The sequence below is a fragment of the Phoenix dactylifera genome, chromosome 5 (assembly GCF_051530095.1).
Source record: "Phoenix dactylifera cultivar Ajwa chromosome 5, Ajwa_hap1_PhDact_Kaust_v1.1, whole genome shotgun sequence".
Taxonomy (NCBI): Eukaryota; Viridiplantae; Streptophyta; class Magnoliopsida; order Arecales; family Arecaceae; genus Phoenix; species Phoenix dactylifera.
This window is the reverse complement of record NC_143194.1, coordinates 28,064,820-28,089,749: the sequence shown is the minus strand read 5'-3', so window position 1 is coordinate 28,089,749 and position 24,930 is coordinate 28,064,820. Positions and strand designations below refer to the sequence as shown.

The 24,930-nt window shown below is 40.3% G+C and overlaps 1 protein-coding gene, 1 long non-coding RNA gene and 1 pseudogene across 3 annotated transcripts; all 3 read left to right on the top strand.

Moving 5' to 3' along the window:
- The first annotated feature begins 7,056 nt into the window (after positions 1-7,056).
- LOC149753530 (cytosolic sulfotransferase 12 pseudogene) lies at positions 7,057-8,043 on the top strand (annotated as a pseudogene).
- Positions 8,044-13,320: 5,277 nt separating this feature from the next.
- Positions 13,321-14,294, top strand: LOC149753529 (uncharacterized). Its single transcript, XR_016395588.1, has 2 exons — positions 13,321-13,494; positions 13,581-14,294. It is a non-coding gene; the product is annotated as an uncharacterized LOC149753529 (long non-coding RNA).
- Positions 14,295-17,082: 2,788 nt separating this feature from the next.
- On the top strand, positions 17,083-23,487 carry LOC103695533 (14-3-3-like protein). 2 transcript variants are annotated; one of them, XM_008776902.6, is made up of 7 exons: positions 17,104-17,243; positions 17,352-17,398; positions 17,851-18,279; positions 18,382-18,460; positions 19,063-19,185; positions 22,918-23,034; positions 23,143-23,487. In XM_008776902.6, exons 3-7 carry the CDS (start codon positions 17,873-17,875, stop codon positions 23,203-23,205), a joined length of 789 nt encoding a protein of 262 aa, XP_008775124.1. In that variant the 5' UTR covers positions 17,104-17,243; positions 17,352-17,398; positions 17,851-17,872; the 3' UTR covers positions 23,206-23,487. The 2 variants fall into 2 exon arrangements, with proteins under 2 accessions (XP_008775117.3, XP_008775124.1); XM_008776895.6 differs by lacking the exon at positions 17,352-17,398 and having other exon boundaries at positions 17,083-17,243.
- Positions 23,488-24,930: the final 1,443 nt, after the last annotated feature.

Here is a 24,930-nt window from a genome sequence, read left to right as displayed (position 1 = left end):
TCGGAAACTATAGCGAGTCCAAGCACCTCTTTTTAGTAATCACCAGCAGATTTAGTGAGATCCATTATTATGAATAACAATATAAAATGCAATTAATTGATGAAAAGAAAATGATAAATATAATCTATTCGAATATATTACAAACTAGGTGCTTATTTAAGTATATTTCTTGTCAAATCTATAATCATCATAGTTGCTGCTGAAATTCGACCCAATCACGAGGCAAGCAAACTAGATGGCCGACAAAGAACAGCAAATTGTCCGTTCAAATTGGCAAGGTCGGTTCGAGGTTGCTCTTGATCTCTAAGCTAAGGTACGAAAGTTAGATGATAATGGTTGCGCTTGGCCGAGTGGCTGTTGTGTCAATCCAACCTAAAACAATAAAAATTTGGAAATCCACTTACGGAAAAGTATCTAGCTGAGGGATTCTTCGACGCCTAAGTTGGGTGATGATCTCAAGGAACAACAGATGTTTGGGAATGGCTGAGTCACGGCAGGGTAATGGAACCGAGAGACATACCCAAGGATCCCTCGGTGTGCTTTATATAAAAGAGGGTCAACACTCGTTATCGAGCAAATAAGGTACATGTGATCATTGTTTAGGTAACAACCCATGTATCTTGTCCGAGCATCACATCCGCATATCTCCCTTGTGCCGTGTGCACAAAAAAAAAACCACATGTGATTATGGACTGAGCTGTTACCAACTATAGAAAGGTTTGAAATTTGAATGACTGTTACACGTGCTTTTACTGTCGACCACGTGGCGAGCTCTCATGGATGGATTTGCCACGTCCGTTCTAAGATATATCAATAACTATTTAATTTTGTCAAAAAAAAATCATCATCCTTTGCATTCTAAACATACTTATAGTGTTTCATTTCAAATATTCATTTTTTTTCAAAAAAATATAATTTTGTAAAAAACAACAATATAAATTTCTAATTGATAAAACAAAATTATTTTTTTTAAATTAAAGGTGCGACCTTGCGTATTGATAAAGTTAATAGTTTTGTCACTTGACGGAGAGTTGATAAGGTTTAGTTGTTTACCAAAAATATGAAAATTATGCCACGAAAAACTAGAAAAAGGCCTACCAACAAACAAAAAATTAAAAAAAAAAAAAGCATTAGATTCATCAGCTACCATGGATGATGTGGTTGTTCGTGTCCATGTATTTATTTGTTCATTGCTTGTGTCCATAGAGACCCCTTTTTGGAGTCCTACTTAAACAACATAGAGCGTTGCCATTAGACTTGAATACCTAAGAAGATAAGATGCTCCATAAACTACAGCAGAACATTTTGGTCTCTTATAATATAGCAGCTCCTCCCACTCCTTATGACTTGATGGAGTTGTTGAAGCATAATTTGATCTATCCAAGTTGAGGGAATGCCCCGGTAACTGAAAAAGACTCACTATGAAACAAGGTAGAAGGAAAGTAAGTGTTTTCTGAAAGACCTAGACGAAAATTTCATCGAATAAGATGCCCTTTTCCAGGTAAACTGAAAAAGACTCCTGATTACACTTTTTGATTAGCCTTTTCCAGATAAGATGGTCCACCATGGCAACCTGAGTTGGAGGTGTGATTGTACTTTGGAAAAACTATGCTGCATTTCGAGCCTTTCAAATCTGCTAGGTAAATAAGCAAGACGATTGGTCCAGCTTGGTCGTAGCACATTGGCATCCTCGTCTAGCGATAGATTTTTTTTTGGTCAGATTCTCTTCTAGATATGGCAAAAGGTTTAGGATACCCCACACTCTTGTCAAGCTTGACTGGTTCCAACGGACTGGCTTCAAAAATTCCCCCTCAACTTAAATTCAAGCTCCAGCTCCCGACCTCTGGGATCTTCATGTTGGCATCCAGGTTCTTCATATTTGAGAATCTTGGGTATACTGTTCCAGGCTTTGATGGGCTCATAGTTGGTCCAAGCACCGTCTTCGCCTGACCCAACTGCCACCTGGGTGCTCAAACTGGGGTTTCTACAGGCAAAGCTTGGAAGTAGGAGGATGAAGGATATATGCCGCGGCAACGGCAACGGGAGGAGGAGGGAGTGCCGGATTCTCGTGAGGTAAGCGGGCGCGGGATTCGAGATGCGGTTGAGGCGGAGGAGGAGAGAGGAGCGGTGGTGTCGGCAAGGGGCCCGACACGGCCCGGGGAGGGGCGGGGTGGAGGTCCACGCGGAGGAACCGAATGGGCCGGAGACGTTTTAGAAATCAAGGGGGTGGGGATGGAGGTATGGTCCACCATCCAGATCGGGCAGGCCTTTGTTATACGTTGCGAGTATTACAGTTCGATTATATTGGAGAACAACTCGACTACAATGATCAGATGGATTCGGGAGATAAAGTAGTTTTTTAGACTAAGCATGTATTTAGAAAAGTAAACGAGACTGTGGATTGGGTGGTAACCTATGCAACCAGCTATTTTGGAGGACCATGTGGGCCAGAAAGAGAGACTCGGGCACTTTATGACTTTTTGTCTTCTAATTTTATTAGGTATATTCGTACTCGTATCGTATAAAGTATCCACTTTAGGGGAAAAAAAAGGGTCACGGACCATCCATCAAATTACCCGTCCATTTTTTTCCGAAAAATGGTCATAGCCAGCAAACTGTAATTAAGATCGCGTGCATTTTATATGCGATATTTGGTTTATCATAACGGTACCAAAATTATCCTAAGGATTTAATAACCCATCTGGTCGTTGTGCGGTGGGTGCATTATATTCATCCAAACCACTTATGTATCTGATGCCTATAGTATTGATGTCTATTGTCCGGGCTGGCTGGCAGCCACCAACTTCCGATGATCAAAGGAATCACCTGCTATTTTATACGGGAGCAAGATTTGAAATGCGATAATTATTGAGATTACTTACCAACTATGATTTGTCTTTTTCCTCCCCCTTCTTTCGTTTCTTCTATTCCGCACGGCGAACCCATGGCCAGATCCAATCCAGTCTTCACCATCGAGAAGAAGCACAGCGAAGACGCAATGCAATGTAATTCGGAGGAATCACTCGAAAAGGTCGTTGGTTTCCCTCGTCCACGTTGCTCTATTACGCGGCACAATCCACAACGCACTTACCAAGGATTCAGAATAGAGCTTCCCCACAAAAAAGCGGGGCAGGCACCGGAGGGAAAAAGAAAAAGAAAAAAGAGCGGACTGCTTATTTTGATCATAATTTTTTTTTTAACTAACGGAGTGGTAAATTTTATAATTAAAAAAATATAAAAAAAAATTATAGTGCATACTATATGGCAAAGTAATACATTACAAGTAAATTAGTTATTTAGCAAGTCAATACACACATTTAAGTAACTCGATACATAATCTGATACATACTTGTCACACCCCGAACCCAGTACTTAGGTCTAGCATGCCACACGGCCGTACACTCCCTAGGATAGAGCCCTAAAAAATATGCAAGGCCTAAAAATATATTACAACCTCAATATCATTGAGCAATAATGATCTCAATTTATATGAGAAAACAAAGTTGGTCCAATTATAAAATTTGATCATCCAACTAGTATCACTAATGTTCTATCTAATCATCTTCTCCACCTGTGATCTCAACCATAGCCATGTACTATGCAATCTGCAACTTTGAAAATAGAGATCGAGAAAAGGATTGTGAACTTTACAGCTTAGAAAGAATCCCCATATATCCACATCAACATAATAATAATATAAGTTTGAAAAGAGCCATATATCCTCACACACTTCATGAAATTACAAACCAACTATCAATAATACTCGAACAAATAATATATAAATGTACATCAAATATCAATAGAAATTCAGTCACTCAAGTGAGATATATCATGCGATATCTCATAAATTTTCAATAGTATTTTCAATATTTTTCATTCCATTCCTTTTTAACTTGATCCATATCAATTATTTTTTTTCAACTTTAGGCCAAATTTTAGACACATTTTCAGCCTGTGATAGGCATGCCAAGGTATCATATTTCCAATCTGTGATGGGGCTTGCTATAGTTTTATATTTCCAGCCGGTGATGGGCCTGCTATAGTTTCACATTTTCAGCCTGTGACGGGGCCTGCCAAGGTATCACATTTCTAGCCTGTGACAGGGCCACTGTGGTAACGAGATGAACCCAAATTCTTTGTTCATTCAATCCAGTTCACATCCACATATCAATTTCTTTTTATTTCTGGCTTTAGACTAGCTACGGTTACATTTCTCACCCTTGATGGGGCAATTAATATTAAATAGTTAGTCTAGAGCACCACATCCATTAGTTTAATTATGCAAGTATAAATTATGCTCATATATACACCCATCATACTATCAATCACAAATATACATGATCAAAATATGATTTAATACCAAAACCATTATAAAACTATTCTTGCTTCTTACTTATCTAGATTATTAGCATATCATATATATATATATATATATATATATAGGTACAAAAATATCTATATCATGCAGGTCGGTATACAAGGATTTCTACCTCTTTGTTGACAACCTAGATAGACTGATTCTTTGCTCGCACCCCGATCTACGAACCGGGATACGCAAAACCCTGCTCAATGTCCTCTTATCTAAAAGATTGTTCTTCTACAGAACCAAATCAACATCAAAACTTATACAAGATATCTGACAACCTGGAACCCTCTACTGGCCCACTAAAGGGTCCACCATTATGTAATAATCTAGAACTATCCTCTGAGTCCCTTTAATCAAAATTTTCTCGAAGCAAGCTAGAGAGAGAAACTACCAAGAGAATGAAGCAGGAAGAGAGAGAAACTAGAGTATAAAATCTCGTTGGGCTTCTTCTTGTCCGGTGACTGTAGCTCCATACAAAATCAGGGCTGATTGTGAAAATAGATTCATATAGGAAGATATACGAGGCTAACTAGATGACAATGCCCAATTGTTCGAATCAGTCAGTACAATGTAACTCAATTAATCTAATCAAAAAATATATATTCAATCAAGAAAAAGGTAATAGATTAGGAATTATCAATTATAGATCTAATGGTAGCCGACAACAATCGGGGTGCAGGAAGGACAAGATCGACTAGATAGCAATGTCCGACGATCCGGGTCGATTTGCTCTAGCCAATCCAACCAATCAAATCATGAAATAAGAATCAAACTATGGTACAGGTAACATAATGGAGATTCTTAATGATAGAGTCCAGTAGTGCTCACAATAGACGGGGTAAAGCTAGCGCGACGGATGGTCGCAGCGACACTAGACCAAGACCCTCTATTAGGGTCAACCAAGTAGTAACATCTGGATGCTCGGATTGATTAGATCCAATTAGTTTAACAAGTCAACTCAAGAGTCAGGCTATAGTATAGATAGCTCAATAAAGTTTGATGATGATGAAATTCAAACGTGCTGAGTAAGTGCCATGGTGGAGGGTTGGTATGCTGCCCAATGACTATTGACCAGGGCCCCTCACTAGAGCTAACCAAAAGTCACCGAAAGACTCCCTTACCAGGTCCAAATCCTAGAGAGAGACAATCCATATAAAGAGAGAAACAAGAGAGAGGAGAGAGAAAGGTAGAAAGATAAGAGAGAGAAAGTAGAAAGAGAAAAGAGAAAGGCTTTCTTCTTTTCTTAAAATAAGGGAGACTCTCTCTCTCTCCCTCTCCTCAAACTGAGCTATGGAAGATCTGATGGACGGCAACCTACAGCAAACTCCGATGATGTCATGGCGATGGCCCCGAGCAACAAGCCGTCGCCGGTAGTAGCTGGCAAACCAAGGAAGAAGAAGAGAGGAAGAAAGCGAAGGCAAGGGATGATCGATCTCGGCCTAATCATGGCTATTTCCCTAACCCACCACCGCATGATGTCAGGGGTCCCTAGGGCAGCAAGGCTCGACCTTTTTAGGGCGGTCGGTGGCGGTGAGCACGGGAGGAAGAGATGCCAAAACAGGGCACCCTTGTTTCGGATTAAATCCCGGCGATTAGCCAGCTCAAACCCACGCAAGGACGACTATAAACATAAAAAAAGGATGGAGAGAAAGGTAGGACACTCACCTCAGTCTGGCGAGGTTCAGGCAGCACTTTCCAGCGACGATTCGTAGGAGAAATCTAGATGAAGAGCTTGGGAATTAGTGGTGATATCTCGAATTTTCGTCAATAAAACATAAAGGGGGGAGGAAGGAGCCTTGAATAGATTGAATCTCGGGATTTTTGGCCGGACTTTGGATTGTTCTAGGACTCCCGGAGTTAGTCGGAGTTAGGGGAGGAAGAAGACTCCCAATCGCGTGCAACACGCACGCTTTGGGCTAATCAGGCTTGGCCTCTTTGGGTCAGCCCACAGGCACACAAGTTGGGCTGGGTGCGTGGGATCAAGCTGGGCCTCGCCACTCCGGGCTGGCCCACAAGCCTCCAAAAAAATTTATGTTATTACAATACTGCAAGCTTATTTGATACATACCTAGCAGTGATCCAATATACACTTCTAGGTAAATCGATATACAGTTTTCAGAACATGCCTTTTATTAGTATACATTACATGACCAGATGATACACGGCAAGCAATTAATCATCTTGCATTTATTTTTTTTAAAGTTACAAGATTGACGGATTCTGTTAATAACAGAAGTCTTATTCTTATTTGATTGTTGGATTTTCTCATTAAGATGAACACTAGAGGAAACATGGCAAAACAAGAGTTCCGCCCCATAAAATATTCTATAGTAGCCGCCCCATGTGACTTTTGTTCGGAACTTACAAGCTAAATGATTTTCTGAGTTACATATTTGATAAATAAAAATATTTATATTACTCAGTCGGTTTTATAAGAAGGATGATCTATATGCACATCATCTGCTAGTTTGGCAGGGAGAGCTTCATCCCAGCCCACTTGTGCCACGAAAAAAAAGCGTAGAAATTGGCCTGCCTACCCGTCGCATTCGATGTTGGGCCGTTAGGTTTCCTGTTTGTCCGCCGTGCACGGCACGACATCATCTTTATCTCCAATTCCGAGAGAATCTCTTTGGTATTTTAAAGGGTGGTAAATATATATAATCAGCTCATGCTGTCGTGACCTCCCATCCATGGATTCCCCTCGTCCACTCTACTCTGTACCATCCAGAGCTCAACAGGATGAGGAAGACCATGGCGAGGTCATAGTCTTGAAAGTCCAGGAGCAAAGCAATCTTATATCTTCTCTTCCAAAACGAGAAGGGTGGACGCGTGTCATCAGGAGGTACCAAGGCTTCTGGATTTCTGACGTCACTATTCCACGCCTGATGGCCGTCCAAGCGCACTTCAAGCCTCGGGCCACCGACGTGATCCTCGTCACCCAACCCAAGGCCGGCACCACCTGGCTCAAAGCTCTCGCCTTCACCATCGTAAACCGCTCCCACTTCCCTTTCCCGCGGCACCCATTACTCAGCCGCAACCCCCCACGAGTGCGTCCCTTTTCTAGACTACTGTGACTCACTCAGTTCGCCATGGCTCCTCGCCACCCACATCCCTTACTCGCTGCTGCCGGCCTCGGTGGCCGACTCTGGGTGCCGGCTCGTTTATTTGTGCCGAGACCCCAAGGACGTCCTGGTCTCGATGTGGCACTTCATGAAGGCGATGACGCCCGAGATTGTGGAGTTGAGTCACGCTTTTGAGATGTTTTGCGACGGGGCCTCTCCCTACGGGCCGGTCTGGGAGCACAACTTAGAGTACTGGAGGGAGAGCCAGAGGAGGCCCGAGAAGGTGTTGTTTTTGAAAGTACGAGGAGATTATGGCTGAGCCGATGAGGAGTGCGAGGAGGCTGGCGGATTTCGTGGGATGCCCGTTCTCGGAGGAGGAGGAAAGGGATGGGGTGGTGGAGGAGGTGGTGAGGTTGTGCAGTTTTGAGAAGCTCAGCAGCATGGAGGCGAACAAGAGTGGCGTTGGGATAATAGGCGGCGTACCGATCCAGCAGGCCAACTTCTTTAGAAAAGGCACGGTGGGCGAATCATTTGAGCCTTGACATGGCAGAGAGGCTGGATCGATAACTCCACGAGAAGTTGAATGGATCAGGCCTGACCTTTCAACCGGTATAATTTGTTTTGTTAATTATTTTATCTCATCCCCGCGCTCTTATTTGTTCTCTCTTGTGGAAATGAGTTGCAAACTTCTTCCAGATTAGTTTCTATTTAATCGTGTCCAGTTAAATCACTTATGATCGATCAAAGAAAAGAGTTACATGCGACTCTAGTAGCAATGCTTGATTTCATTATTCTCATGAACTAGCTGCGATCGAGCTGGGCATATAAATATGGTCGCGCCAGCTATTGATACATATCCGTCGCTACTTGAACAAGTAACTAATAATTAATTAGGATGTTAGCTATTTAAAACATCTCAAAATATGTGTTTGGTAAGAAACTCCCAGGACCGATGCATTAGAACCTCATTAAAGTCATGATGTATAAGATCTTAGGTGAACCCAACATTTTGTTTGATTACTTGATGTTAATCGAAGGGGCCCAATTTCCTTTTTTGAAAAATTTGGGAGCAGTACGTCCCTCTCCCGCCCATTATATAATTACGGATTCGATGAGTGGACAATAACCTAAAAGTCTGTCATGCTATGCTTGAATTAGTCTCATTTAAGTGCCTTGCTGGGACCAATTCAAATTAGACATGAACTTTATTAGATAAAATCCATCGAGGAACTTTTGTGCTGCAGATTAGTCCCTCTCAAACCTGATGGATTGATTTATGGCGGAACACATTAATATTGTTCAAGATCATCCGATATAAGTTACTATGATTACACTAATCAGGACGCAAATACACATAGATCATGTAACTGCATGGTCTGTGTTGGGGGAAAAACCCCAAGTCATACCGTCATGAAGGCGCTCGGCCAAAGAGTGCCGACCGGAAAGGCGCTCGACCGAAGAGTGCCGACCAGCAGGGTGCTCGGCTAGAGAGCACCGACCAGAGAGAGCGCCAAGAAGAGGCGCCCAACCAAAATGACCAAGTAGGGATGCTCGGCCAGAAAGGCGCTCGACCGAAGAGTGCCGATCAGCAGGGTGCCCGGCTAAAGAGCGCCGACCAGGAAACCAAAGAGCGCAAGACGCTCGCCCAAAGGGCGCCGAGCAGGAGTACTATGAAGCAACCCCGCCACAGGGCGCCCCATTGGGCGACCAGCTCGGCTCGGCACCCCTGCCGAGCCGATTGCCTTGGACCAAATGTTCAACTTCCGCCTAACCCTCTAAGCCTGAGGGACCTGACAGCTCCACTACAACCTGCCGTTATCTCCAAGCCATCAAGGCATAAGATCTCCGCAGGTATTCGGCACGACCTGCCATTAATGCATGAGACCCCCTCGAGTCTCCGATGCACTCAGTCATTTAATGAACACGGCTCAAGGCGATCTCCGGATTACCGAACCATCAAAGCGTATGGCTCTCCCTGACTGCCGGTTCACTCGGTAATAAATGCACTTACCATCCACGGACCCCAGGCCTACCACGGCCGGCGGTTCAACCACCCCAACAGGTCCGATTGACCGTGACAACTCCCTGGTTCCGGTCTGATTCGGCCTTATTTTCCACCACGCCATTAATGGGCCAAATCGTGCCCAATTATTACAAAACAGGACAAACCTCCTGTCACCTCCCAGGTAACAAAAATCCTCCTATAAGGGCTCGTTTGGTTCGCAGGAAAAGGAGGGGGGAAAGTGTGGTCAACGGGAAAGTAATGAAATGCCTCTTGTTTGGTTGGAGTTTTCAAAGGAGAGAGATGGGAAAGTTGTATTCCCATGGGAATATGATTCCCACATTTCATGGGAAAGTCTTTCCCATGAGAAACATGGGAAAGTTACTTTCCCATGAGGTGGGAATCACTCCTTTTTTATTTTTTTCCAAAAAGACCCTTCAGCATTAAAGAAGCATTAAAGAGGCATTAAAAACCTAATTTTTATTAAGGGCATAATAGGAATTATACATAACTTTCCTAGGAAAGTGGATGGTCAACCAAACATAAACACTTTAGAAATTTGTCACTTTCCCATGGTTAACCAAACATGCCAAAAGTACTTTCCTAGGTCCCAGGAATCTGATTCCCAGGAATCATATTCTAAAAGGAAACCTGGGGGGAAAAGGGAGGGAGAGGAAAAACCCGAAGCCAGAGAGAACCCTCCTAGACCGGGTGGAAAGAAGTGAACAACACAGACAATGGAGGAAACTGATCCTCGGGAACTTATCCAAATATTCTCTCTATCTACTACATATACTCTCTTCCCTGCTCTCTCCACATATCTGCCCCCTCTGACTTAAGCATCGGAGGGCCGGCGCCGGGGAGCCCGGCCACCGGTTTTCTTGCAGGACTTACGCCCCCCAGGAGGACGCCACCTGTCGGCACGCCACCGACCACCGCTCCTGCGGCGGAGCTCCACCCTACAGGAGAACGCCAGTAGCCGGCGCACAGTCATCCACCGTTCCTGCGGCGGAGCCCCTCCTTCCCCGGCTTCGCGGCGGCCCCCGGGTCCAATTTCCAGCAACAGTCTGCATGCGTGCACGCGTGTTTTAGGGGGGAGATTGAGCCTAGGCTATATCAAGCATGGCCTGAAATAATCAATTTCTGGTCCCACAAAAAAAAGAAAAGAAATTTGGATAAACTTTAGCTAGCTTATTATTTAATCAAGCCTAATTTCAAACAAAGTCGAACAAAAATCTATTTTCTATTGGTCCAGTGTCTTAAAACAAAAAAAAAAATACTAGTTGGGATTTAAATTTGTTTATTTTAGGAACGAAGCTCAAAGTTGACCTAAATCTAATTTTTTATAACAATTTATTTTAAATGATATTATTGGTGCTCCTATGTTTTCTTTTCCTTCTCCACATATCCCATACTCTCTAGGCCTTTTTTCCTTTTTTTTCCTTTTGGATAGAAAAGGGCGGATGGGGAGGGGTAGCCTCTCTAGAAACTTTTAACCTCCCAAATGTTGGTGAATGTGAGATTTGATCTCAGATCATCCGATAGAATTGACAAAGCTTCACTAATTTTATAAACTGACATCTCCCTAACTTTCCGCACTTTGGTGAATACTGAAAATGAACCTAAATCTCTAAGTAAACCTACAAAAAACTTTACTGACTTGGTCATATAGCACCAACATTGAGAGCATCAATTATTATTTGTGCTATTAAGCCAATAAGTAAATTATTTATATATACCCAAAAAGTAAAATATTGATATCATCTTAGATTCCATAAATAAACCACATATTTGATAGTTCAATTAAATATCTATCATAAATTGGCGTACCATAAATGCATAGGTCGATATATTTGTGCACTTAATGTCTATCTAGATATGATATACATCTATATGTACATAAATTGTTATCGAAGTACCAATACAAATCTAGCCCATATTCTAACTCGATCAGATGATCCATGATGGATTATTTTTTATTAATTTAGTTGAGTTATAAAGCTATTGGTACCATTCATTGGTCTATAAATATCATCAACATCAAAAGATATCACACAATCTTTAACTAGTCATGCTAAAGGAAGGGTAGACTTGGACCTAATCTTCAATTTGTGAGGAAGGATTCACACCCAAACTCAACCCATAGAACTAACATGAACCACAAGTTAAGACCTTTTCGATCAGGTCACGAGTGGATTACCTATAATTTGGCCTAAGCTGACCAAACTAGAGCAAACTCAATTGAACACAATGAAAGTTGGATTAGAAATTCAAATTTGCTCTGTATCTATAATGTAAAATCATTTCAAATTTGGTTGAGATCAAGTTGGATCAAAATCTAACACGGCCAATTTGCCCAACGTTTAGATTGGATCCCTTGAGAAGGAAACAAGCGCCCAACTTGTTCATTATAGCATAGATAATGCGAAACTGACACCATCAAAAAATGAATGATCACAAACTCCTAACCGTTCAATAAATCAGCATTTATTCTAAACAACCTAGTGTTACTGGAGAATTATAAATTTCCAAAACAATAGATAGGAATATTACAAATAGAGCTATTGCGACCCCCCATAAATATTCTCTTCCTCTGCATGTAGGAAAGGAAAAAATAAATCAATTAAATTACAAGTGACGTTTCATCGTTGTTGTGGGTCCTTCTCTTTCATTACATCATTGTGGATTACCTCAAAAAATAGAATAGAGCTTTTCTAAATATTTTTAGATTAATTAATTCATTATAGAAAAAAATTACTATACAGTGATAGTGGATTCACCGATGAGTCAAAAAAATTAAAAATGCTATATATTATTTTTTATTATATAAATATATAAATTATGAGAATAGAAAAGACTCATATATCTATCTATAACAATTGATATAGAAATATAATATAAAAAAATTAAAACTGTAAAAATTTCAGTTAATTCCTTGGAGTAGATGTGCACCAAGGAGAGATCGGGTTGTATCTTTGAGGTGAAAGAATGATTGATCTTTTTTTTTTTGACGACGTTGACCATTGAATCATGCTTCACACAAATCTGAAAGCACTCCAAATCCTCTCATTCATTCGCCGACCCGATCCAATGGTGCCTTCGCACGAATAAAGGAAAACATTCTTTCGCTCGAAAGACACAACCCTTCCCACGAAGGAGGGCTATTTTTGTAATTTTCTTCTCAACCTAAGTGCTTTGGAAACGGCTATATATACCCCCCAATGTCCGCCCTTCTTTTTGGCGGCCTTCCCGGAGCCTGACTCTTGCTAGCTGGAAGAAAGGAAGGCTTCGGTGAGGTCCTTCTTATCGATGGCAGCACCACCCAGTAGCCCACCCCTCCTTTGCTCTGTCTCGCTTCCATTCCTTCTCAGTTTATGATCTACAATCTAGGGTTTTCTTGACTATGCTTTTCTTGAGGTTTTGTTTTGATTTATTGAATCTTTTCTTATTTTCAACTAAATTTTGCATGAGAAGTTGCGGATATCGAGTTCTTGAATAGTTTAGTTATTCAATGAATCTTTTTGTATATCTGAGACGCAGTCAAGAAGAGTTGAGCCCGTTTTGATTACTGGTTTTCTATTCTTGGTTGCCTTTCAGGACGACTGCCCGTTGCCGAGTTGCATCCAAGGAGATCAAGAAGAGATGAGATTGGGCATAGTTCGGAGTTTGATGTTTTTACATGGTTCAGAGTTCTCTCCGTCGATGATCCTCCATTAAGTGGGTATGCCTTCTTACACATTTTTGGGGGGCTATCTGTGGACGAGATGCAATCATGACGAGGTGAAACAGGATTAGGTTAGAAAGTTTTTGGTCTTCTTGCACGCTTCTTAGGGCAACCTGTTGACGAATTAACTGTTCTTGCACAGAGTTGCAATCAAGAAGTGGTAGGCTCTCACTCGCTAACCTAATATGCGAATTCGAATACTTGTGCAGTAATCTCCGCTAAAAGCTGGGATCTATAATAGGTAATTGGAGAAACTGCCCTCTAGAAGCGAGATAGAGCGGCAGGCGGGGTAGTATGTGTACGAGGAATAAGAGCTAGGAGGAAGGGATTGCACGGAATGGTAATGTTTTAATCACATTATTGATGATTTATTAGTTTCTGCATCCGTTAGTTAATCATCTTTCTTTTCCCCCTGCCCTGTTTTAGTTTATGAGGGACTCGCATATTTCAGTGATCCTTGCATCTCTGTGCTTCTTAACTGTCCAGACTCCAGATGTTTTCCTCTCTTCATAACTACCGCTATTCCTTTCTTGTGACATGTTCCTTTAATATGATTTCTGTATTGCTTATTTTTGACCCCATTATTTAATATTTGCGCTAACTTTAAAGTTTTGCATCTAGGATATCTTGGTTGTAATATATACTGAGTGTTCTCCAAAATTATAAGTAACTGAATTTTAACCATTCAGTTCTTACCATATGCAATTCATGGTAATGTCGCACATATGGTGAACAAACTGGATCAGTTTAAGACACTGTTTCATATCATAATAACAGTACCATGCTTTTTTAACCCCAACTAAGTATCTAACACCCTTATTCTAGATAATGGACCAATATATACATATAATAACTGAAACAGAAACATCACTGAATGCAATTATTTGGTTTAGATGTTAGTAGTTTAGCTAAATGGAGAGTATGAAGCTATTAAATCTATTGTTTATCACTTTTAAGCCTCTATTATTTATCTGTATCTTTTTGTCAATCTCTCTCTTTTCTGTATCCCTTCTAGACCAAGTTTTTGTAGATTGTAGTTCATTTATGCTTAGAAGAATGGTAAATGGTGCTATATAGGTTTATGTGTTTTGAGAAAAAAATGAAAGAAATAGAAAGATAAAATTTGTAATAGTTCGGCGCTATCCAAACAATTAGAGGTAGATGAATAAGTTAAAGAAAAATAAAAATCATTTGGAAACTTTCAGAACAAAGACATGAACCAAGCAAAATGTCAAAAAATAGCAAAAATCACAAATTAGAAATAAATTCCCTTACTAACAAAAAAGAATTGTTAGATAATTGACACACTATTTAAATATAGTAGAATCAATTCTTATAAAAAATGATATAGTAAAAACAATGAAACCAAAGGGCATGCTTAGTGTTGCTTCTATTTTTTAAAAAATCTTCTTAGAAAGAGGGGAGAATAAAAAACTAGATTTGCAGCTTCTAGTAGAAGCACTTTTTTACCTTTTTTATTTTTTGTTCTTGTAGAAGCATTTTACCAAACACTTATTTCTCTAGGAAGCCCCTTTTTTAATTAAAAAAAGTTACAAAATTGCTTTTTCTGATAGAGTCGCTAGTATAATAGATTCAGCAGTTCGATCAACAAGTTTGGTTTAAGTCAAGAAATAGGGTTTGATAATGTATCGCTAAGAGGACTTTCACAAATACTAGCAAGACAAGAATTGCATACATACTCAAGCGAAAATAGAAATTTGTACTCATAATTAAGAGAAACATCCAAATAGATTGATTAGAGACATGATTGGGCTAATATTGCTAACCTAACTAATATGGTTCTATTTAACGTCTATATCCCAGCCATCACTTGCGACGCGGCATAAATTAAAAATTTAGGACAAACAATGCGCAATACTTCGATATTATATCTCAAGCAGCAACATGAAAATATTATGAAATCTGAGATAAAATAGAGTATCATATCAAAGATAAAAGATGTAGGTAGAAATCTGCAAGCAAGGACACAACTGCGAGTGCCCATTTGGGTGGGGGTACAAGACTCTGCGATATTTGGCTATCTGACGGCCCAAAGAGTGTCATCGAATGAGCGAGGATGCAAGAACGACAATTTTTAAGGTAATGCTGCCATCAAAGATGGCAACGTGGTTCAAGAAGAACGCACGACGTGGAAAGGCATGCAGTGGCATGCATGCATTCAATGTTTTTGTGCATCAATGGCCAGTATAAGGAAAAACTTGGAATCGCAAGCTGTTAATCGACTCCCTGATTGACATCTGGAGATGGAGCTTGCGGATGAGAACTTTGATGACAAAAAAATATTAATGGTTCTGCTGGGGTTAGGCCTGATGAGCAGTTTCCATCTTATGAAGTGTAAGTTGATTAGCCAAAGGAATTCTCATCCACTGCTTGCCATCTCTCTTCTCAAGGCTTGAACACATGCTCTGGCTTCAATCCTGCACTGCGGCACTCTCATCAGTACTCTTTGTTAAAGAGTGCATTCCAATAGCCTAACTTTGTAAGTGCCCGAGGTATTACTTATGGTGGCATGCAAAGCAAAGATGTCCTTCTGCTTTGGGTGGCAACTATGACTCGTGCTAGGGGTGTGAGTGTGTGTGGAACGTGGTGAGTTGATCGTGATGTTGCACTTTTTTTTTTTTTATAGCTAAAACGAATGATTCATGCATATTTGGTACGGATAAATCTATTAAGATAAGGGAACAAAAGGTCTCGAAGCGCTCTATGCAGCTCTCCATCCTCAACCCATGGGATGTCTTCAGAGTGACTGGCCACGTAAGAAAGCCATCCAATTCGCGGTTTTGTTTGTCTCTTTGAATACATGCTTGGTTAGGAAGGCCACTTCATCGTTCATCATAGCCCGAATATTCCAAAGCAAAGAGTGGCCCTCACTTGACACAACTAGCGCCACCCTGAACCAGCCGACTATAGTAGCGTATCGTGATGTTGCACTCGATTGCAGCGGCAAGGAGTGTGTGGTGAGACATGGGTAGGAGAACAAGTGTGGTATCCAAGTGTCCACGTTAATTGGTACAATAAACAAGAAAAACATGTAAGTAAATTTCGATCTTTTACTTATTTTCTCCTTTTTTTTTTTTTTTTTTTCCTGTTTACCTTCCAATATAGCACAACCTGATTTTTTTCTATTGTAGTTTCTTAGTGGCAAATCAACAAAGACGTGTACTAAATACTAAATAAAAAAGGGATTTCAATCATGAGAAGGATTGTGAGAATGATGTTTTATTGTAGAGCTATGCGAGTCCGTATCTATGGAATGGAATGACAATAAATGGTATAGTATATGACATGACTTACACATCTCATCATTTGTCAAGATTAAATTTTTAATCTTCTTATATACATAGCAATCCAAACTATTTTCTTCAAGATCATAAATTTTCTCGCTTGAGTTCACTTCAACAAGAGAGTAATAAGTATGTAACTAAAAAAGAAAGGTGAGTAATAAGTCAGCCGATGGCAAGTGAAATATTTAGCCCATAAGAATCCCTTCAACAGCCGTAGCTTGTATAAGTTCGTCCAATTTGGTGCTGTTACCAGCTCATTTGAAACCAAAAAATTCTTCCTCGTTGTAATAATTTATGCGGACCAAAGCATGCCCGTCGGTGCGGGACTTGAACCATCAGAAGATTGGACTACCAAATCGAGGCATCTTTCTACCCTTCACCCCTCGATGTTCCAGCCCAAGCAGCGTAGTCTCTGATCAGCTAAATCATAACCGTCCATATCACACGGGCGATACATGGACGGCTGGGATTGGTATGGACAGCTTGCTCGCCCGTCCCATGAACAAACAAACGAGGGGCGCGTGGGGCCCGTCTTCATGCGCAGAGCCCGCGTGGCAGTGTACCGCGCGAATGCTGGCCCGACCGACCACGTTTCTCTTTTTTATTGGTGGATTGACTGGAAATGGACGAGCGTTTTTAGGGCTCGACAGCTCCCCGGCCAAAGAAAAGAAAACCGAAACTTAGGGGCCGACCGAGCGGCGAAGTCGATTGAAGCAGAAAGAAAAAGAGGAGGGAAAAGGGAAAAAGAAAAAGACTCCGAGGGGTTCGTTTCGGAGGAAGAAAGGTAGGATTTTCCTTGTCTTTTTGCTGTTCATTGCAGCGATTTTCTTCGATTCATCTGTGTTGCCGTGCACGGATTGATCGGATCTGACCTTTCTGAGTCTCGATTTAGGTTTGGAAGATTCGATCTTATATTCGTGCCTGCGTTCTCTTCTAAAGGTCGATTTGATCGCTTTGTCTACTTGGGCTTTTTCGGGGTTTGATAATTTTGTCTTTATTCTTGAGAAAAATTGAGAGATTTATGCATCGATTTGTTGAGTTAATATTATGAAAATCTTATGATATCTCGCGTTCCGGTGTTTCATATGGAGGAAGTTGAAAGATTGCCGAAGGAAAAGAATAAGTAAATGGAAAAGAATAATAAAATCCGAATATTCGTCAAGATATATCTCCTTTCTTATTCTTTTTCGTTATTTTTAGATTTTATTTTTTTCAATTTTTTATTCTGTCGGTGGATCAGAAGGCTTTCTTTCTTCTCTTTTCCCCCTTTTCCCACAATAGATCAGGATGAAGAAAGATATTTTTTCTGGTTCATTTTCTTTTAATATACTTCAAAAAGAAAAGAGTCGGGGTGACGGCTAGGGTTGGATCTGGATCTGATTTACGTACAGAGTTTGGGAGGCAGAAGCTACGATGTCGCCGGCCGAATCGTCCCGTGAAGAGAATGTGTACATGGCGAAGCTGGCCGAGCAGGCCGAACGGTACGAGGAGATGGTGGATTTCATGGAGAAGGTAGCGAAGACTGTCGACGTGGAGGAGCTGACCGTCGAGGAGCGCAACCTCCTGTCGGTGGCTTACAAGAACGTGATTGGTGCCCGCCGGGCTTCGTGGCGCATCATCTCCTCCATCGAGCAGAAGGAGGAGAGCCGCGGGAATGAGGACCATGTCGCTATGATCAAGGAGTACCGCGGCAAGATTGAGGCCGAGCTTAGCAAGATCTGCGATGGGATCCTCAAGCTGCTTGACTCCCACCTCATCCCCTCGGCCACAGCCGCGGAGTCCAAGGTTTTCTACCTTAAGATGAAGGGGGATTACCACAGGTCTGTTGGAATTATTCCATTGGGGAAATGAGTTTGTAGAACGAAATTGGAAGAAAGATAATACTTTTGATCATTGGATAATAATCTATTCTGATGGTGCAGGTACCTTGCAGAGTTTAAAACTGGTGCCGAGAGGAAAGAAGCAGCTGAGAGCACACTGTTGGCATACAAATCAGCTCAGGTGGGTCCTTCTGTTCAGATTTGCCATTTTAACCCATTGATGAGAATTTGTGATTGTTTGCTTTGTTGCCATTTTCTTTATGGGGTATATCATTAAAACAAAGATCCTCCTATGCATCAACAAGTTTTCTCATTTTATTTAGTCAATGTCTGGTTCCTGGGATAATGAAAAAGAGAAGCATAGAAAAATTATGAATCTTCTCATTTTGTAAGGGCTAAGTCGACATAGGAGTTTGCTGAGCCATGCCATCCCCTTTTCTGAAATAAAAGGAAGGGGATATTTTAGGCATTTGAGAAATAGTCTCGGCCCTCTATATGTCCTTTTATCTTTAAATTTTCTTTTGTTTGCTACAAATTGGAAGAAACCTCCTTCCTTTCTTTTTCGCATGCTTAACATAGCTGAGAGGTTTTTTTTTTGTGCATTTAAAGATATCTGAGCTTATTGGAGAATGTAATTATTGTGATGTTCCTGAATAAGTTTGTAAGCTATTGTCTTTCATGGGGTTCCAGTTGCCTGTCTTCAAGTTTTCTTTAGCTTGTGATTTTGACATATTATAGTTGTACAAACATTAGCTCAAATCTCCACATTTGATGGCATAATAGGATATTGCACTCGCTGAATTGGCCCCGACTCATCCTATAAGGCTTGGGCTTGCACTCAACTTCTCAGTGTTTTATTATGAGATCTTGAACTCACCAGACCGTGCTTGCAGTCTAGCAAAGCAGGTTTGTTTCTCTACTTTTTTTTTTTTATAATTTGTGGTTATTTAATTGATGATAAACGATCTCCCTTATTATTTTTGAGCTGTTGGCCAGTAAAATTGCATTATTTTATTTATGCATCTTAAACATTATTAGAGGCACCATCTATTGGAACTTTGACTGCATGCTGTATAGAATAGAACTTTAATTACGCGCCATATAGAATAAATTACTCTGTGGGGCTAAGCATTTTCAGGCATGTACAAGTATTGCACTGTGAGAATATGAACTCTGCAGTATGTGTTTTGGTTAAGTGCTTTTAGTATATACTGAATTAATGAACATCTGTTATAATAAACTTGGTCTGAAGCTAAATCTTATGCGGTGATTTGTTTCTAAACAATCCGACCAGCTGATAGGTTTTGCTGTATGTGCTAAAATGAGCCTTGATGTAAGCAACTTCCCACAACACTTCCAATACATGCAGTTCTATATGTTCTATGTCCAATTATATTTTTTTTTCCGTTGTCACTTGCAATGAGCGTATACATTAGCTACCTTGTAGAAGCACGTTCTGATATGTGTCTAAGCTCACATATGTCAAGAGCATAAACAGACACCCACAAATATATACACAGTGCTGCATATATTGTATTTACAAAAATATATTACATACATAATTGCAATTCTGCACAGAATTTGATGCATGTGCTAATGTATTCACATACCTCGATATCTGTTTCTATTTGTACTTGTACATAAACACCAATATGCAGTTAGATTAAAGTATGATATCATGTTGTAAAGCAAAATGATTGTGTTCTTCCCCTTCTCCTATTCTATGTTAATTCTGGTCTACATCTGATAATTTGGCTTATATATAAGATAGTCATTGTGCAATGACATCTTAGTGTTGTAGTATGATAGTATAGTTTTCTCAGGAGAGAGTATTTCCAAGGAAAGAAGATAAGCATATGATGCTTTAGAAATCAACTCTGATGGCTTTAATATTTGGCTGTGCTTTTGTTAGAAAAAAGTCCATAACAAAGTTTATCATTTTCTATTTGATAAGTAGTTTGAATGAAGTCTTTTATTTTTATATTGCAGAAATTTATTCTCTATATTTTTGAAGATTATCAAATTATAATAATCCTTTACTTTTTTTCTCAGAATTTTGAAATTTCATTATTATGTACCTTCACTGCGATTATTGTGCCAACTCAGTGGTTTTATCATTAAGGAATAGGAACATATACATTAATGCATGTTGGTTATGAGACAATTATATGGACTTGTTTTTCAACATTTTGAGTAGTTCGTTTCTATGTCTGACATGGTAAAAAGGCTTATGGGATTATATGCATCAGACTAGAGTTCTGAGGCATTTTATTTTGATTATCTTTCATGCGCATGAGCAGCTAAATTCAACAAGCAAAGTGTTCCTGACACAGTTTAAAGTGAGACCTGAACTAGACTCTTATCCAATGTTGGACCTAGCTTGTTTTACATGTGGGCTGGTTTAGTGCCAAGCCAATGTCAACCGACTTGACCTGATGAATATCTTTCACAAGCCATGGCAGTGACCCTGGCTCAACATGGTTGGGTTTGAGCTTGCTAGCTTTCGTGTTATGCCTGATCCTATCTTGTAGAAGAAATTAGACCTAGGTGCAGCCTGACCCGGCCTGATTTTTGGATAGAAGGGTGGCTGTTGGGAGTAGATCTCAGTACTGGTTGGGCTTGGTCAGGTTTGAGCTGGTGCTGCATTGAGAACAACTATGCTGGCCTTTGTCTGGCTCTGCCTGGTGCTTGACTTTTTTGGCTGATTCTCAGATGCACTGTTAATTTCCAAGCCTGAGATGAGCTAATTGAATGCTAGGGCCAGTGTTACTTCTTGTTTCTACTCTGCACTTGTGGAGGGAGAAGTTGTTTGATTTTCGGATAGAAGAGTGGGTGTTGGGAGTGGATCCCAGCACCAGTTGGGTTTGACCAGGTTTGAGCTTGTGCTGCATTAAGAGCAACTATGCTGGCCTTTATCTGGCTCTGCCTGGGGCTCAAATTTATTGTCTGAATCTCAGATGCACTGTTAATTTCCAAGCCCAAGACTGAGCTAATTGAATGGTATGGCCAGTGTTACTAGTTGATTCTACCCTGCGGTTGTGGAGGGAAAGTCTTTAAGAAGAGAGAGAGAGAGAGAGATGGTAGGTGGTGATGGTAACACAGGCATTCTGAGTGATGGGGGTGGTAGCATCCTTTGTGAAGAGAGAGTTGGTGGGGGACAGGAAGCTTGCTGTACATTTTTTATCCATATTTTTTTTTTTGTTGTTGTTGGTTGGGGGTGGGTGTTAAGAGTTCTGTTAGAGTGAGAGCGACCAAGGGTGGGGGGGTGGGGGTGCAGTCATTTTAGCTAGAGTTCTAGTTTTGGGGCTAGAAATTTGGACAAGGAGTATAGTTTCTTTGTAAACCATTTATCACCAGCTGGGCCAAGGTACTATTTGGTCAACTCGGGCCCTGTCTGAGATTTAATCTGGTTTAGAATTGGCCTGGCTTGACATCCTGAGATGAAAATCCAAACATGTGAATAGACAATTATGGGGTTGCACAGGTGAGCAGTTCTTGTCCAGGTCTAGTTGGGAGGTTGTGGGAGAGAACATCTATGGGGATTTATATTTGGGTCTGGGATGCATTGGTTGCCAAACATTTTGCCAGTAAGTCAGCGCATTAGATGTCATTAGTTGCAAGATCAGATTGGTAACATTGACTATAGCCAAGTAAAGGAGCCAGACTATAATATTCCTATAATCAAGCAACTAGTTGACTACTACTGTCTCATAGCAATTGTAATGTATATCATAAGAGGGTTCATAGTTGTATGACTGATATGGATACTTTTTTCTGCTAGCACTATATCCGCACTCTATATGTTATTATATATATATATACTATACACACAAGTGGGCCATATTTGGGCCAGTTCAAAATCCTGGACCTGATCTGAAATAGCTTCAGTTTAGAATCCTGACTTGACTTTTTTACTTTGGGCCGAAAAAAAAAGATCTGTCCTGCCAGCCCTGCTCATTTTCCTCAGTTTTATTTTCAGATCCCAAACCCCTGAGTTGTGATCTAGCAAGATGGATCTGATGGATACATTGTCCACAGGGTTGGTCCAACATGGCAAACTTGCTTAGTTCTGGAGTCTGGAACTAGTTTTGGCTATAATTCTTGGGAGGAGTTCATCAGACTGGGCCTAGACCTCATTTGTCTTCCTCCATGCTGTACATAAAACTTAATTAAATATTTATTTCTAAGATATATTTTATGTAAATCAAACTTTTTATTGAGTCACCTTAAAGATAGCCGCATACATTATCTTAGCTGCAATCACTAATCTGGAGTTGCTGGGTGCTTTGAGTTGATGCCCAGTAATATACATTAGGTGTGAAATAGAATAAAACATCTCTATTTGTATTTATATTAAATCATTATGCATCTTCAATTGATGGTCCTACTGACCATGCACCTGTCTTGTTTATGTTGGAAAAGGAGGATGCTTTCTGTGTGGTGTATTTTTCTTATGACTTATATTTAAGTTGATACAAAAACAATGCTGGACGTCTCAAATCATTTGTTAAAATGCTTCAGTCGGCTTAGAGTTGTTTTGTTGATGACTTGATGCATTACTCTTTTAGTCGGATGTTGATCACAAGAGCACATCCGTAACCATTGCTTGAACCTTATCCCTTTGTTTGTGGATCACAGGCGTTTGATGAGGCCATCTCAGAGCTTGACACTTTGGGTGAGGAGTCTTACAAGGACAGCACCTTGATCATGCAGCTTCTCCGGGACAACTTGACACTCTGGACATCTGATATCACGGTATGACTCCCCTTCCGCCCTTTCCCTCTCCCTTTTCGGGGCTAGCCAATGATATTTAGAATTATTTGGTTTGCATTTTGTTCATTTTACCTGTCTTTTGCCTGCCAGGAGGATGGAGGTGATGAGATCAAGGAAGCTCCCAAACGGGAATCAGGAGGAGAGGGGCAGTGATGAGAGATCAGGGATCTGGCCTGTTTGATCCCTTGTGCCCTGGAATGTGTATTTTTAAGCTTTAAATGTAGCGATGTGCTTGGAGATTGGTACTCTTTTAGTTGCCGTGGCTTGTGGATGAACCTCCTATCTACCTGACAGATGTGGTTTGATGGTTGGATTGTTCTAGCTTGTTAGTGCTTCATCACATCTCCTTTATCTCCTATAGTGGAAGATTTATGGTTAGTGTATGTCAAGCAAGGTAGAAGCTAATTAATTGCCGTATATTTGCATCATGGAAAAGCTGCATGACCGAAAGCTAAGTAGCATCTCGTGGTTTGGTGCGCTATTCTACCATTCAAGATGCTAATTTTGCTTGGAAAAAGTATTTCCTTCAATGCATGGTGTGGACCAGGTCAACGACAGTCCTCGGGATGAAAGGTCTTCTGTTAGCGTGCGGATGTACTTCAAGCTTTGCAGGATCTTGTTGGCTTATGATTCCTTCCATTTGCTTCTTAATTAGGAAAGTTTTCTTCAGTTTTGGTGGTCAGGTTCTAGGAATCATGTAGGCTAGGTATTTATAGGTTCCCATGAGGTGAGGCTTGTTTCGGTCGGGTGTGAATTCTGCTGATTGACCTCCAACAGTATTAAGCACCAATCCTCGTATGCAGAGAGTGGCAGGTATTATGCCTACTGGGTTAGGCACCGGGTGTATCGTAGATCGGTGCACCCTAAAGGTTCGTATTGCTCGGTACCAATCTTAAAAAGATGCCTTATTATTTCATTTTTATTTATAAATTTTCTAAATAGCTGACGAGAATTGGAAGTTGGTGCAGGTTGGGATAAGATTAATTCAAGAGCTGATTGCTTGGTGTAGGTTGGGATAAGATCTAGTGTAGCAACTAGGTTCTTTAATTTCTTCTGTTTGAGTTTGATGGACTTGTATAAATTTTACATATCATTCCTGCTAAGATCACTTTTTTCTAACTTGGAGCAAATCTCAGAATTTTAGTGTTCAGGCAAAGTAACAATTGTGAAGTATTGGAGAATTATTAATTTTTTCAGAAGTCTATAAGTCTCAAAACATTTGAACGTTTGTAGGACCCAGAGATCTGGGAGGAAGAGTGTTGTATGGTGATCTGTAAATAACTTTTCAGTTAGTATGGGACTAATTTGCAAATAGCACTAAATATGCTTTCACGTCCTTTTCTTTTCGAATATTTGTCTTCTGAAAAAAGTGCATGTTCGTACCCAAAAAAAATGCATATAAAGTTCTGTGATAATTATTAACAGTTGTCATTAAGTTAATGGTAAATGCACCAGCTTAAGAGACATCGTGCGCACAAAATGAAATTTAGCATATATATAAATTAAATGTTGTTAATGATAATTAAGAAAAACAATTCAAATCTACCACAAAGATCATGTGACTTAAAGTTCTATAACAACAAATTAAAAAAATCATCTATTGACTATCATTTAATGTAAAGAATTGAAAACATGTAAATTATATGACTGCTTCACTTTTGAATAAAATTATAGAAATATCATATTACATATTCTACTATACAAGGCAAAACACTCTCGTTAAAATTATACCTTTAAAATTGGATTTCCAACTGCACATATTTTTTATGTTTCCCCCGCCCAAACTAAATACGCTCTTCTTCCCCTTCCATCAAAATGAAAAAAAATAATTTAATCCTTTTAAAGTGCTTGCTATGATATTGGTCTTTTATCTGTATG